Below are 12,769 nucleotides of genomic sequence, written 5' to 3'. Positions count from 1 at the left end.
TAAACGTGGCTATTCCCCTTCCGCCCGCCCACACCCCTAAGGCTCGAAACCTACTCGGAGTAAGGCAGGGGCAGGCCACCAGTCCCTAGCGAGCCACGTGGCTTTGGACCAATCGGAAGTGGTCCAGTCTGTGCACAGCCTCCCGGAGCTTGCTGTGCACGCTTTGGCCTCCTAAGCAGGACTGCGATAGTAGGAGAAGGGCAGTGGAGCCGCGCTATGCAGCTACCCGAGGACGCCACAAAGCGCGCCCCGCTGGCCCTAGTGGTAGGTATGGCCGGGTGAGACACGGCCCAGCCCTCTTGTCCCTTCTTCTGTTGCTGTTTCTCCCTCCCTTCACGGTAGTTATCCTAGAGCCGCTAGGTTTCCTGTAGGAAACCGCTTGCCACGGGTTCAGGAACCTCATCTTGGAGGGTTCCTATCATTCCTGTTCAAGGTGGACATGTGTACAGATGGAGCTCGTTACGGTACACTAACCTGCACACCTACCTGCCCTGCTCTCTAGCGCCCCTCCCCCCTTAGCTCCGCTCACTTGCTTGCCACACCTGCCTTACATACCCAGCTGGTGGCTTAGATGTCGGGAGGTCCGGACACATTAAGTACGGTTCACAGGCTCAACGCCAAGTGATATATTTTACATGCCAGTCTTACTGAAATTGGAAACCGGAAAATCAAGGCCTTCGTCAGAAATTAATATCGTTTTTATGTGGTAAGGTCTGTAGCTCTGGCTGGCCTGCAACACATGCAGCCGAGGATGACCTTGAAACCTTCGAGCATCCGAGTCACATTTACTGATAACAAATATGAGTCATACCACCCTTCTTCAGTTAAAATCTTGTAGGTCTTGAGAAAATTAAAAATGTTCTTTTCCTGTACAAAATAAGCCCAGAGGACTGGGGTGTAACTCTGACATGCGTGTGAAAGGCCCTGGGTTCAATCCCTAGCAGCTCAAATAAATTATAAAAAGTCTTTAAGCAGCATGCTTTCAGAATAAACACGAACGGGACAGAATGCCACTTTTGGATCCTCCGATCCTCAAAGAGCATTTCATCTGTAAAGAACCTGGTAAATTGTGTCTTCAGCACTCCATTATAAGCGTCTTATAGCCATGTTTAGATTCAGTAATTTAAAGTGTATTATATGTAGATATTGTTTATATTATATGTAGGCCTTGTCTGTAGAGATTTACATCTATTGTTTGTTGTATATAGCTATGTAACATGTACATATATGTATGTATGTGTTCACACCTACCTATTGGTTTTCCTGCTTAGAAACATGTCTAGTTTTCCTTTTCACATTAATTCAAGGGTGATGCTGACTGCTAATTTCCGTGGCTGTTTTTTCCACCACCACTTACTGTGTTATATGAAATCGAGGCAGTTTCTTGTTCCTTTGGCTGTCAGGTTTCAGTGATTTTATTCCTTTAGAAACTTTTGACTTTTCGAGACTCCCTGAGAAAAAGTGTTGGTGCCAGAATCCAAATGTAGAACAATGGGGCCTCCCACATGCCCTCTTGGTCCAGCTTGGCTCTTTGATGACCTGTGATGACTCCTATGAAGGGGTCACTCTGTTGGAGTCTGGTTCTCCTGAGCAGGGGATTGATGTTTAACCAGAATGATGATGCTTTCGCCTAGTGATTAAAGTCATGAATCCACCACTGAGTGAGGGGTCATTTTGATGCTTTTAAGTACCTCCCCTCCCCCGCATCTGGAAGGGTATGCGACAGATAGATCAGTGGGTAAAGTAGTTCCTACCAAACTCGATAACCTGTATTTGTTCCCCATGGTCATGTGTACACATACAATAACAGATGAATAAATGGAACATCTTTTAAAAGCATCAAGGACTTAAGGGATACCTAAGACCTATTAAATATTATGGACCAAATGAATACCAAGAGAAGAGAAGTAGATATCTTTGGTTTGCTGGGCATGCCTCATCATGAGGCCTGGTTCTAGACCTGAAAGCCAGGGCTTCATCTTGTGGGATAAATATTTCATGGCTGCTGAAGGGAGTGCAGTTGTGCATGGCTGTTTGTTAACCCATTTCTCTGAATTCTAGTCTATTATCCTCCCGGTGCACAATGCTGAACAATGGTTGGACGAGTGCTTGATGTCTGTTTTACAGCAAGACTTTGAAGGCACCATGGAGCTCTCAGTTTTTAATGATGCCAGCAAGGTATTTACCATCCAGCTGTTGGGTAATTTAATATTTTGCAGAACACATTTGAGGGACGTTTCCTGACCTGCTGTGTCATACTTACAGGACAAGTCTAGGGCCATCATTGAAAAATGGAAGGTGAAACTGGAAGATTCTGGCATCTCGGTAGTCATAGGAGGCCATGACTCTCCTTCTCCCAGAGGAGGTAACATATTAAATTGTAATTGCAGTTTCTAAGCAACAAACAAACTTAAATGATTTCATATTGTTACAATCTGGAGAAAAGTATACTGGTGGAAAAAAAAGCATCCTGGTAATCTCCAGGTTTGGTGATTAGGTCTACTGCCTACTGAGAACCAAGTGGGCCTCAGTGTGTCTGTCTGTTTGCCTGTCTGTCTGTTTGTCTGTCTGTCTGTCTCTATCTCTGTCTCCTCCCTCCCCCTTTCCCTCCCCTCTCCCTCTCCCCCTCTCCTTCTCCCTCTCCCCTTCACCCTCCCTCTCCTCCTCTCCCTCTTACACACACACACACACACACACACACACACACACACACACACACAGAGCAAGCTGACCTAGAACTCAGAGATCTGTCTGCCTCTGCCACCACTGCCTCCCATTCAGTCGGTTTCTCCTTTGGAAAGGATTTATTGCTGTGTCTGTGTTCACTCCATTTGTAGGTGGAGCCTAATCGATGTGTAAGTTTTAGGAGGTGTGGTCTTTGAGAGATGATAGGGTCATGGGGGTGGAGACTCATGAATGGAAATAGGATTAGTGCTTTGTGGAAAAGGCCCCAAATAATCCTTTACCCTTCTGATCTGTGAGGACAGAGGGGAAATAACCTCAATGAATCAGGAAGCCCTAACCAGATACCAGATCTGCTCATGCTTTGTTCTTGGATAAATGGCTTTCTCTTAAGTGCATAGGCTACCTTGGTTCGAGGCGATCGCCAATGTAGTTCATGTCTGTAATTCCTTAAGCACAGTTTTATTAATATTTTAATGTACCAATACCTTATTCCTTATTAGAGAAAAATTCCGTTGTACAGATAAACCATTTTGTTTATTCATTCATCAATTGATTGGTGTTTAGATTTTTTTCCACTTCTGGGAAATTCTTCTCAGTGAACTTGTGTACAAGTTTTTGTTGGAACACTTGAGTTTTCAACTATTTTGAATACATGAACATTGTTTTTCAAATTTATTGAGCATATACCTTATAATTTTATATTTTCCAACTTGAGTACCCACCAAACTGTTAATCTCAGTTTACTCATATCCTGGCTGTTACCTGTTATTTCTTTTATAATTACTATTATAGCCATTCTGGCGAGTGTGAGGTATTTGTGGGTTTGTTTGTGTTTCCAAACGGCTAATGATGTTGAGCCTTGCATGCACATTCTGGCTATATGAATCCTTGGATCCACCTTTGTCCGTTGTTTCCTTGAGTAGTTCTCTTTTCTCTGCTGAGCTATAGAAGGAGTGTGTCTATGTGGCACACCAGAGCGTGATTAGATGTATAATTTACATACGCTGTCTTATATTCTTTGGACTGTTTTTTTAGCCTCTTGTGGTAATTACCTTTGGTGCACAAAAGTTCATAGTTGATAAAATCCAGTTTAGTTTTTCTTCATGGCGTGTCTTCTGGCGTCAGTATCTCAAACAACCGTTGCTACATCAAAGTAGGAAAGAAATCACTCCTTTTTTACTTTAGGGATTTTTATTCCTTTATCTCTTATAGTTAGTCTTTCAGTCCACTGTGAGTTAATTCTTATAAATGACAGGACTGTTCATCTTTATAAAGGTTTAGTCCCCTGACTAAACATCATTTTTTTTTTTTTTTGGTTCTTTTTTTTTTCGGAGCTGGGGACTGAACCCAGGGCCTTGCGCTTCCTAGGTAAGCGCTCTACCATAAACATCATTTTTGAAGAACCTAGAGGTGTCATCTTGTTTCAATATCATTTAGTATTCTTTCTTTTTTAATGTTTATGGGTGTATATGTCTGTGTACCATATGAGTGTGCCTGGTGCCTGAGGCCAAAGAGGAGGTGAGTCACAGGCATCTGTCAGCTGCCACCTAGGTGCTGGAAATTGAACTTTGGACCTCTGGAAGAGCAGTTGGTGCTCTAACCCCAGAGCCCATCTCTCCAATCATCAACAGCTCTTTTGCACTTGTATTCTCATTCATATTCATTCTCTCTCTCTCTCTCTCTCTCTCTCTCTCTCTCTCTCTCTCTCTCTCTCTCTCTCTCTCTGGTTTTTCAGTATGGAGTTTCTCTGGTAGCCCTGGCTGTTCTAGAACTTGCTCTGTAGATCAGGCTGGCCTCTGGGATTAGAGATATGTGCCACCATGCCTGCCGTGACTTTTTTATCCAGATGGTTGTCCTGAGACTCTTGTCAGGCATCAGTTAACCACAGATGCACTAGTTCACTTTTGGACCGTTCTCCATTGATCTGTGTGGTCATCCTTATGCCTGTCCCATGTTTTTGGCTGCTGTAGCCTTTTGTTTTATTTTCTGTTCATCTTTGTTACATATACAAGCAAACACTCCACCATTGATGTATGTTCTCAGCCAAATAAATTGTTTTCCTAATTTCCTACTTGGACTGCTCGTTTTTCTTATTGTTGATACTGGAGATCTTACAGCTTTGATTAATTTGTTTGCACAATTAAAAAAAATTTTTTATTATTAACTTGAGTATTTCTTATTTACATTTCGAGTGTTATTCCCTTTCCTGGCTTCCAGGCCAATATCCCCCTAATCCCTCCCCCTCCCCTTCTTTATGGGTGTTCCCCTCCCCATCCTCCCCCCATTGCCACCCTCCCCCCAACAATCACGTTCACTGGGGGTTCAGTCTTAGCAGGACCCAGGGCTTCCCCTTCCACTGGTGCTCTTACTAGGCTATTCATTGCTACCTATGAGGTTGGAGCCCAGGGTCAGTCCATGTATAGTCTTTGGGTAGTGGCTTAGTCCCTGGAAGCTCTGGTTGGTTGGCATTGTTTTTCATATGGGGTCTCGAGCCCCTTCAAGCTCTTCCAGTCCTTTCTCTGATTCCTTCAACAGGGGTCCCGTTCTCAGTTCAGTGGTTAAGATAGAGCCATGTATTAACAGAAGTAGAGGTAGTTTTCCTTCTGATTTGGATGTGTGCAGGCGTTTGCATGCGAGAACATTTGTGTGCGTGTGTGTGTGTGTGTTGTATGAATGCTTGTCTACATGTTCATGAATGTGGAGGCTAGAAATTCACCATCATTCTTCACCTTATTTTTTGAGACAAGGTCCCTGTACTGGCTGGTTTTGTGTGTCAACTTGACACAAGCTTCAGTTATCACAGAGAAAGGAGCCTCCCTTGAGGAAATGCCTCCATGAGACCCAACTGTAAGGCATTTTCTCAACTAGTGGTCAAGTAGGGAGGACTCAACCCATTGTGGGTGGTGCCGTCTCTGGGTTCCAATCCTGGGTTCTATAAGAAAGCAAACTGAGCAAGCCAGAGGAAGCAATCCAGTAAGCAGCACCCCTCCATGGCCTCTGCATCAGCTCCTGCCTCCAGGTTCCTGCCCTGTGTGAGTTCCAGTCCTGACTTCCTTTGGTGATGAACAGCAATGTGGAAGTGTAAGCTGAATAAACCCTTTCCGCCCCAACTTGCTTCTTGGTCGTGATGTTTTGTGCAGGAATAGAAACCCTGACTAAGACAGTCTCTTATTAAACCTCCTGTTCACTGATTTGGCAAGACTAGTTGGCTGATGCTCTTTCTGTCTGATTCCCCAGGGCTAAGATTATAGAGATTTAGCACCATGCTCTGCCTTTCATATGGGTAGTAGAGATACAGTTTCTCGTGGTCGTGTGGTGGTATTTTGCTAACCGAGCTATTTCTCCATCTCCTTTTAAAGATTTTTTTTTTTTACACAAGTTTTCACAGTGTAGATCAGGCTGGCTTAGAACTTAACATGCCTCAGCCTCCCAATTTCTGGGATTAAAGGTGTGAGCTGCTGCACATGGCTTTTATTAAGGATTTTTTTGGTTCGTGTGTTCATGAGGGATGTTGTTTTTGGCCTTCAGTTCTTACAATATTTTTTGGTGGCTTTGATGTCAGGAATTCTGACCTCTAGGACAGCTTAGGGGATGGAGGATATATTCTAATTTTTGGAAATATTTAAGAAGGACTAGTGTTAATTCTCTTGCTTGGTAGAATTCATTGGTGAAACCATTGGATTCTGAGCTTATTTCTTTGTTCCCGAGTCCTCACTTTTTAGTTTCTGTGTCAGGAGTTTCTCTGCTTCACACACGGTGTCCAGAGTTTCCACCCCTAACACTTTGGGCCCTTGGCAAGGCTGGTGCTGATGTATTTCAGTGATTTGAGTTTTCCCTTTTTTCAGTCTAGCTATGTTGGTTACTTTGTTACTTCATTTACTCAGAGGCTCTCCGGTTATAATTTTTGTCTTTTTGATTGATGGATCCCCTTATCAGTGTAATGATGTTGGGTTTTGTTTATTTGTTTCTTAAAATAATTTAGGAATAAAATTGGTTTTTATTTGGTATTTGCACAGCCACCTAGCTTTCTTTGTAATTAGTGCAAGGGATATTTTTTAAATGCTGTCTTTCAGCTTATTGTGTGCCTGGACCTCTTACAACATTTAGAGGAGTCATTTTTAAATTTATTAATTTTTATGTTTTGAGACGTTTTTATTATTATTTTTATAATTTATTATTATTTGTTTTGTTTTGTCTTACTGTGTAACTCAGGCTGGCCCTGACCTTGGGATTCTCTTGCCTCAGTTTCTCCAAATTCTGAGATTGTAGATGTAAGATACCTGGATGGGTAATTTTTAAAAATTGTTCTGCCATAGCCAGGTGGTGGTGGCACCTGTCTTTGATCCCAGAACTTGGGAGGCAGAGGCAGGTGGGTCTCTGTGAGTTTGAGGCCAGCCTTGTCTACAGAGCAATTTCCAGGACAGCCAAAGCTACACAGAGAAACCCTGTCTTTAAAAACCCAAATAAATAAATAAGTAAATAAATAAATTGTTCTGCCACTGTTTATTTTTTAATTGGGGAGTTTAACCTACTTAAATATAACTGTACTTCACCTACAAGGAGGACATTTGCTATTAACTGCTCTGACTTCTAAATGTCTTCTTTCTCTTGTGTTCATTCCTCGGTCCCGTAATTCTGCCTTTTTGTGGTATTTACTTGTTCCCTGGTGTTCTGTTTGATTCCCCTGTTATTTCCTTCCTATGTGTTTGTAATTAGTTAATATGGGGATTATAATAGTCATCACTAATCTAGGTCGAATTAATAGCATTTTAGCTTCAGTTCCTCACACCTCTCAACTCCGTACTTGATGTTATAAAAATTACATCTTCGTTGTGTGTCCACAGAGGTTTATTATGAATTGCGCCTATTAACATAGATTATGTTGTCCCATGTATCATCTTATAAATCATATGCAAACATATACAGATCAGAATGAGGGCATGCAGTCTTTTATATTTGCTGTGTCCCACCTTGATTGGAACTGTTCACATTCTTTGGCTTCAAGCCCCTGTTTAACCCCAGGATTCCCCTCTGTCCCTGTAGGAGATCCACAAACTCCCTCGGTTTTTGTTTATTTGGAATTTCTTGATTCCTTCTTTCCTGAAGGTAATTTCGTAACAACTTTAATTTCATGTTATTATTTTATGTGTATAGGTGTTGAGACCGCATGTACGGTTGAGCATCTTGTGCATGCCTGGTACCATCAAAGGCCACCAGAGGGCGTCAGAGTCCTCAGACTTGGAGTTACTGGCAATTGTCAGCCATTTTATAGGTGCTGGGAATTGAACCCAGAACCTTTGGAAGAATAGCCAGTGCTCTTAATGGCTGAGCCATCTATCTCTTGAGCCCCAATAGCTATAATTTCTATAGGTTATAATATTAATGATATATTGCTTACATATTGTCTTGTTGCCATTGCCAGTGGTTGAGTGAGGTGTGTGGGGCTGGGGATGTGGTGGGGTGGGGTGGGGTAGAGATGGGGGGAAGAGTTTTGAGAGCCAATGTGCATGCCATGACAATGGTATGAAGATCAGAGGACAACTCTTAGGAGTTGGTTCTTACCTTGTACTCTAACCTAGCTGGCTCGAAAGCTTCTGGGTGATTCTCCTTTCGCTGCCTCCCATTTGGCCATAGGAGTGCTGGGATTTTGGGTACACACCGTTGTATCTAGCTTTTCTATTTCTTTTTTCTTTTTCTTTTTTATTTTTAAGAGGAGTAAACTTTTTTTTCAAAAGTTGGCTGGGTTGATTGCTTTGGTGGTTGTTGTTCAGAGACCAAATCCTTCATCTTCGTTGGACTTCTCCAACTCTTCCTTGGCACTAGGCTTGGGTAGGGCTCAGTAACAGCAAGATGTTGATGGCAGCAGCCACAGGGATAGCAGCCGCAAATGCGGTTGGGTCGGCCAAGAGTTGACCTTTTCAGAAAGGGGGAAGGTCTACTCAGTCTCCACAGACAAAGCCAGGACCTGCTTGTATTCGTTGCATAGCCCCGAGGCTAACGTCACATATACACCTTCCCAAAGAAGGAGCAATACCGTTTCTAATGTGATATCAATCACTCTGCGGTCGTACGTGCTGCCACTGTTAAACACCCGCTGTTTGATTAACCCAGAGGGGAAGATGTTAGCGGTACGGCTTTGCTGACTTCCACTTTGTCTCTGTCTTTATCAGTTGTTTATCACTTAAAATTTCAGTAGTATCCCCCAGAGATTTTAATGTTAATGCCTAAAGCCTGGAAGAAAGGGGTTTTCTTGGGCCTGTGACCAGTGTTCTGGGACCACAGTAACATTACAGGGGCCAGTGGCCCAATCAGGTGGCAGCTTGTATCTTATTGGCCAGCGGCATGTGCTCGAGCTCATTGAGGTCTTTTTCCTTGTTCAGCACAGAGCTCAAATTCCTACCAGCAATGAAGCAACTTGTTGCTCAAGAGCTGACTTGTTTTCCAGATGCCCTTGGGATGGCTTTGGGTATCATGCTGTTCTTGGCCATGGCACCACAGCCTTCCCTGAGAACATCGTGCATGTCTGCCGGAGCAACATGCGTGTCTGCTGGAGCAACATGCATGTCTTTTGGAGCCCACATTTTCTTCCCCACAATGAAGCATTTTGGATGATTCCCTAAATGTCAGGCGATCAGGGTTGGGGATTTAGCTCAGCGGTAGAGCGCTTGCCTAGCAAGCTCAAGGCCCTGGGTTCTGTCCCCAGCTCCGAAAAAAAGAAAAAAAAGAAAAAAGAAATGTTAGGCGATCTTCAGTTGGACTTCCAGGTTGCCCAGCCTTTCCTGGGTGTTATGGCAGTGCATCGGAGGTTGCCATGAAAGGTTAAAGATTACGTCACTCGAATGAGCGACAGGTACTGCATTTGGCTTCTTACATGGGCTCTCGGGGCACAAACCTACGTGTGAGTCACCTCCCTCCCCACTTGGCACCTCACAAAATCGGTAGTTCAGTTAGTAGAAGAAAGGAAAAAAGTTATGTATTCACATTGTCTTTTATAAGAGTCCAGCCCTCACTGGCACTGTGGTTTTGGAGTGGATTGAGGGCTTGCCGATTTTTCAGCCTTAATAACTTGAGGATTTCTCTAAGGCTGGTTTGCTATCAACAGATTTTTCTCAACTTTAGTTTATCTGGGAATGTCTTCATTTCTCTTTCACCTTTAGAATGAGACTCTTGGGTGGCAGTCTTCTTTCTGGGATGCTCCTGCCCTCCTCCTCGTTTCTGACAGTAAGCCAGCTGTTAGCTACATTGAGGTTTCCCTCAGTCCTAGTTAGCTTTCACTGTCAACTTGACACTGCCGAGAATCACCTCAGAAGGAGTCTCAATTGAATTCCCCAGGTCAGTTCGATCTAAAGGTTTTGTCTGTGAGGGATCTCCTTGGTTGTTAATTGATGGGAGGAGGGCTCCGCTCACTGTGAATGGTTCTATTCCCTGGGTGAGTGATCTTTGGCTGTAGCAGGAAACTAGCTGAATGTAAGCCAGAGAGAGAGAGAGAGAGAGAGAGAGAGAGAGAGAGAGAGAGAGAGAGAGAGAGAGAGAAAGACAGAGACAGAGACAGAGACAGAGACAGAGAGACAGACAAGCAGTGCCCTGCTAAGGTTTAATTTGTGCTTGATTTCTGCACTGACTTCCATAGTGATGGACTCTGACCTGGGAGTATAAATCAAAGAAAGCCTTTTCTCCTCTAAAATGCTTCTGGTCAGTGTGCTTTATCACAGTAACAGAGAAGTAGAACAGTCCTGTGAGGGATTTTCTTAGCCAGGTTATTTGAAGAGCTACCCTATATGTGGGCAGGACCTTCAGGCGCCTGTATCCTTAGTGCTCACTGGCAGGTTCCCTACCTGTTGCTATTGAAGCTGCTACTGCCATCCTCGTCGAATATCAAAACCCAGCTTCTCTGAGATTCTAGTGTGAACTGAACACTCACACTATGTAGGAATCCCCCAGGCCTTTAGCCTGCTCCCAAAAGATCATCATAGCTGAGCCCATTGACCATCTACCTCCCCTCATAGGGGGAGAGGTTGGGAAGGATCATGGAACCCTCACCTGAGTATCCAGCTACCCTCCCCAACAACTAGTATGCAGTATTGTCCTAATTACATTGTGTCTTGGGGGAAGGTTAGAGGATATAGTGTGGAAGGACCAGGGGAGGGGTCTCCATCTATGCAGCCCCAGGAAAGCTGTCAATCCTGCAGACCTTCCAACATGGCCACTTTAAGGCCAAATCCTGCCCATAACCCCTCACCCATTTCTCTGTAAATAAACTTAATAAACTCATTGGTTCCTCAGGTGGGCTTTGGTGAAATCATACCTCAGTTTGTTGTTGAGACCTTAGGAGGAGTGGTAGGTGTTATGTCTTTCTCAAGGAAGGAATTTTAGCAACGATTCTTCATCGGTAGACTAACTAAACATATTCTTTTTGTTCTAATAATTTTATATTTCTTGGATATTTTATGTATTTACATTTCAAATGATATCCCCTTTTCCCCCTCTCCCACACCCTTTCCCCCTCCCCCTGCTTCTATGAAGATGTTCCCATTCCCACTCACTCACTCCACCTCAACGCCCTGGCATTACCCTACGTTGGGGAAAACAAGCCTTCACAGGAACAAGGGCTTTTCCTCCCATTGATGCTGGACAGTGCTATCCTCTGCCACATATGTGGCTGGAGTCATGGGTCCCTCCATCTGTACTCATTGGTTGGTGGTTTAGTCCCTGGGAGCTCTGGTGGGATTTGGTTGGTTGATATTGTTGTTCTTCCTATGGTGTTGCAAACTCCTTCCGCTCCTCCAGTCTTTTCTCTAACTCCTCCATTGGGGTCCCCTTGTTCAGTCCCATGGTTAGCTGCAACCCTCCTCATCTGTATCAGTAGGGCCCAGACATATTCTTTAAGTCGGCCCAATAAATGCTATTTTAGTATGTAGTCACTCCATCTGTTCTGATTTCCTCTGGAACCCTGTTAATATGCCCTGTAAGTGACAAGTCATTTCCTTCTTGTTAGTATGGAGAGTTATATCTTTTGACATATTCATACCTTTTGGCATTTTTTTTAAATGTTGTGATTCATTTGTATTCCTAGAGTTTGTTTGGCTTTCTAAATGTTGGTTATTGTTGCTTTGAATGTATCTGGGGGGTTTTCAGCCATTGTGTCTTCTGTTAATTTTTCTGCGTATTTCTTTGTCACTTGCAACATACACCATGTGCACACAGTACGCTCAATAGCATTCCGTATTCTCTGTTTTTTTTCCCTTCTTTTTCTCAGTTCGTCAAGTAGCAAAATCTTTACGTATCAATTTTTAAGTTTCCAAATTTTCCCAGTGTCAGTGTACTCTACTACTAAAAATCTATTTCTGTTGTTACACTTGGCAGCTTTAGGAACTTTGTTTGGTTCTTTATTCTTACGTCTGTATTTTTGTGAATGCTGTTTTGAAAAATATGACATTGTGGCAGCTTTACCTGTAATCATTAATTTCCTTGCATTTAATGTACTTGAAATGACTGCTCTGACTCTCAGCTTTAAACCTGATGTCTGGCTGTTCTGACCGGAAGATTCTGCTATCTGCCCTTTGCCCTGAGTGTAGGGCATGCTTCTCCGTTTCTTTTTATGTCTTCTGTTTTCTGCTGGAACATGGCAATGTAGATAGTAGGCATCTGGTTGCTGCTGACATTGCTTGGAGATGTTCCTCAGAGGCAAGTTACCTGGGATGGCAATTGTCTTGGCTGGACTATGGATGTCTTTCTCTTTCCACACCTTCAGCTCCAGTAACTGCTGATTGCCCTGGTTTGTTGTTGATGTTGTTGTCATGTTTTGTTTGTTTTCAATGACATTGTGGGGCACAAATTGCTGCAGAGACTAATCCAGTAAAATTTAGGCTCCCTTGAAGAGACAGTTCCTGAGGTCAGTGTTTTCAGTGGTAAATCTCTCAGGCTCCTGTTCCCATCACCTCTGCAGATTTTGTTGTTGTTGTTGTTGTTGTTGTTGTTGTTGTTGTTGCTGTTGTTTAGTCTATGTAGGCCTGGGTATCACCACATTGTTACATGTGAGGTCTGCACCGTTGTGGACTGTGCTCGGCTAATTCTAATTTTCCTT

General features: G+C 43.4%; 1 protein-coding gene across 19 annotated transcripts in view; it reads left to right on the top strand.

The window, feature by feature from the left end:
- Nucleotides 1–109: 109 nt before the first annotated feature.
- Nucleotides 110–12,769, top strand: part of Qtgal (queuosine-tRNA galactosyltransferase) — a 60,492-nt gene continuing 47,832 nt past the window's right edge. For 15 of the 19 annotated variants that reach the window (XR_015630856.1, XR_015630857.1, XR_015630854.1 and 12 more), the window contains exons 1-3: nucleotides 161–264; nucleotides 2,062–2,178; nucleotides 2,266–2,365. Coding sequence is in view for 8 of the 19 variants with exons in the window: in XM_087573493.1 (XP_087429619.1) it covers nucleotides 217–264; nucleotides 2,062–2,178; nucleotides 2,266–2,365 (265 nt within the window). In the remaining 11 variants the exon portion in view is untranslated. 19 annotated transcript variants of the gene reach the window in all.

Source organism: Rattus norvegicus, chromosome 10 (genome assembly GCF_021556685.1).
Source record: "Rattus norvegicus strain SHRSP/BbbUtx chromosome 10, alternate assembly SHRSP_T2T, whole genome shotgun sequence".
Lineage (NCBI taxonomy): Eukaryota > Metazoa > Chordata > Mammalia > Rodentia > Muridae > Rattus > Rattus norvegicus.
Note: the sequence above shows the minus strand (reverse complement) of the source record. Positions and strands in the feature narration are given on the sequence as shown.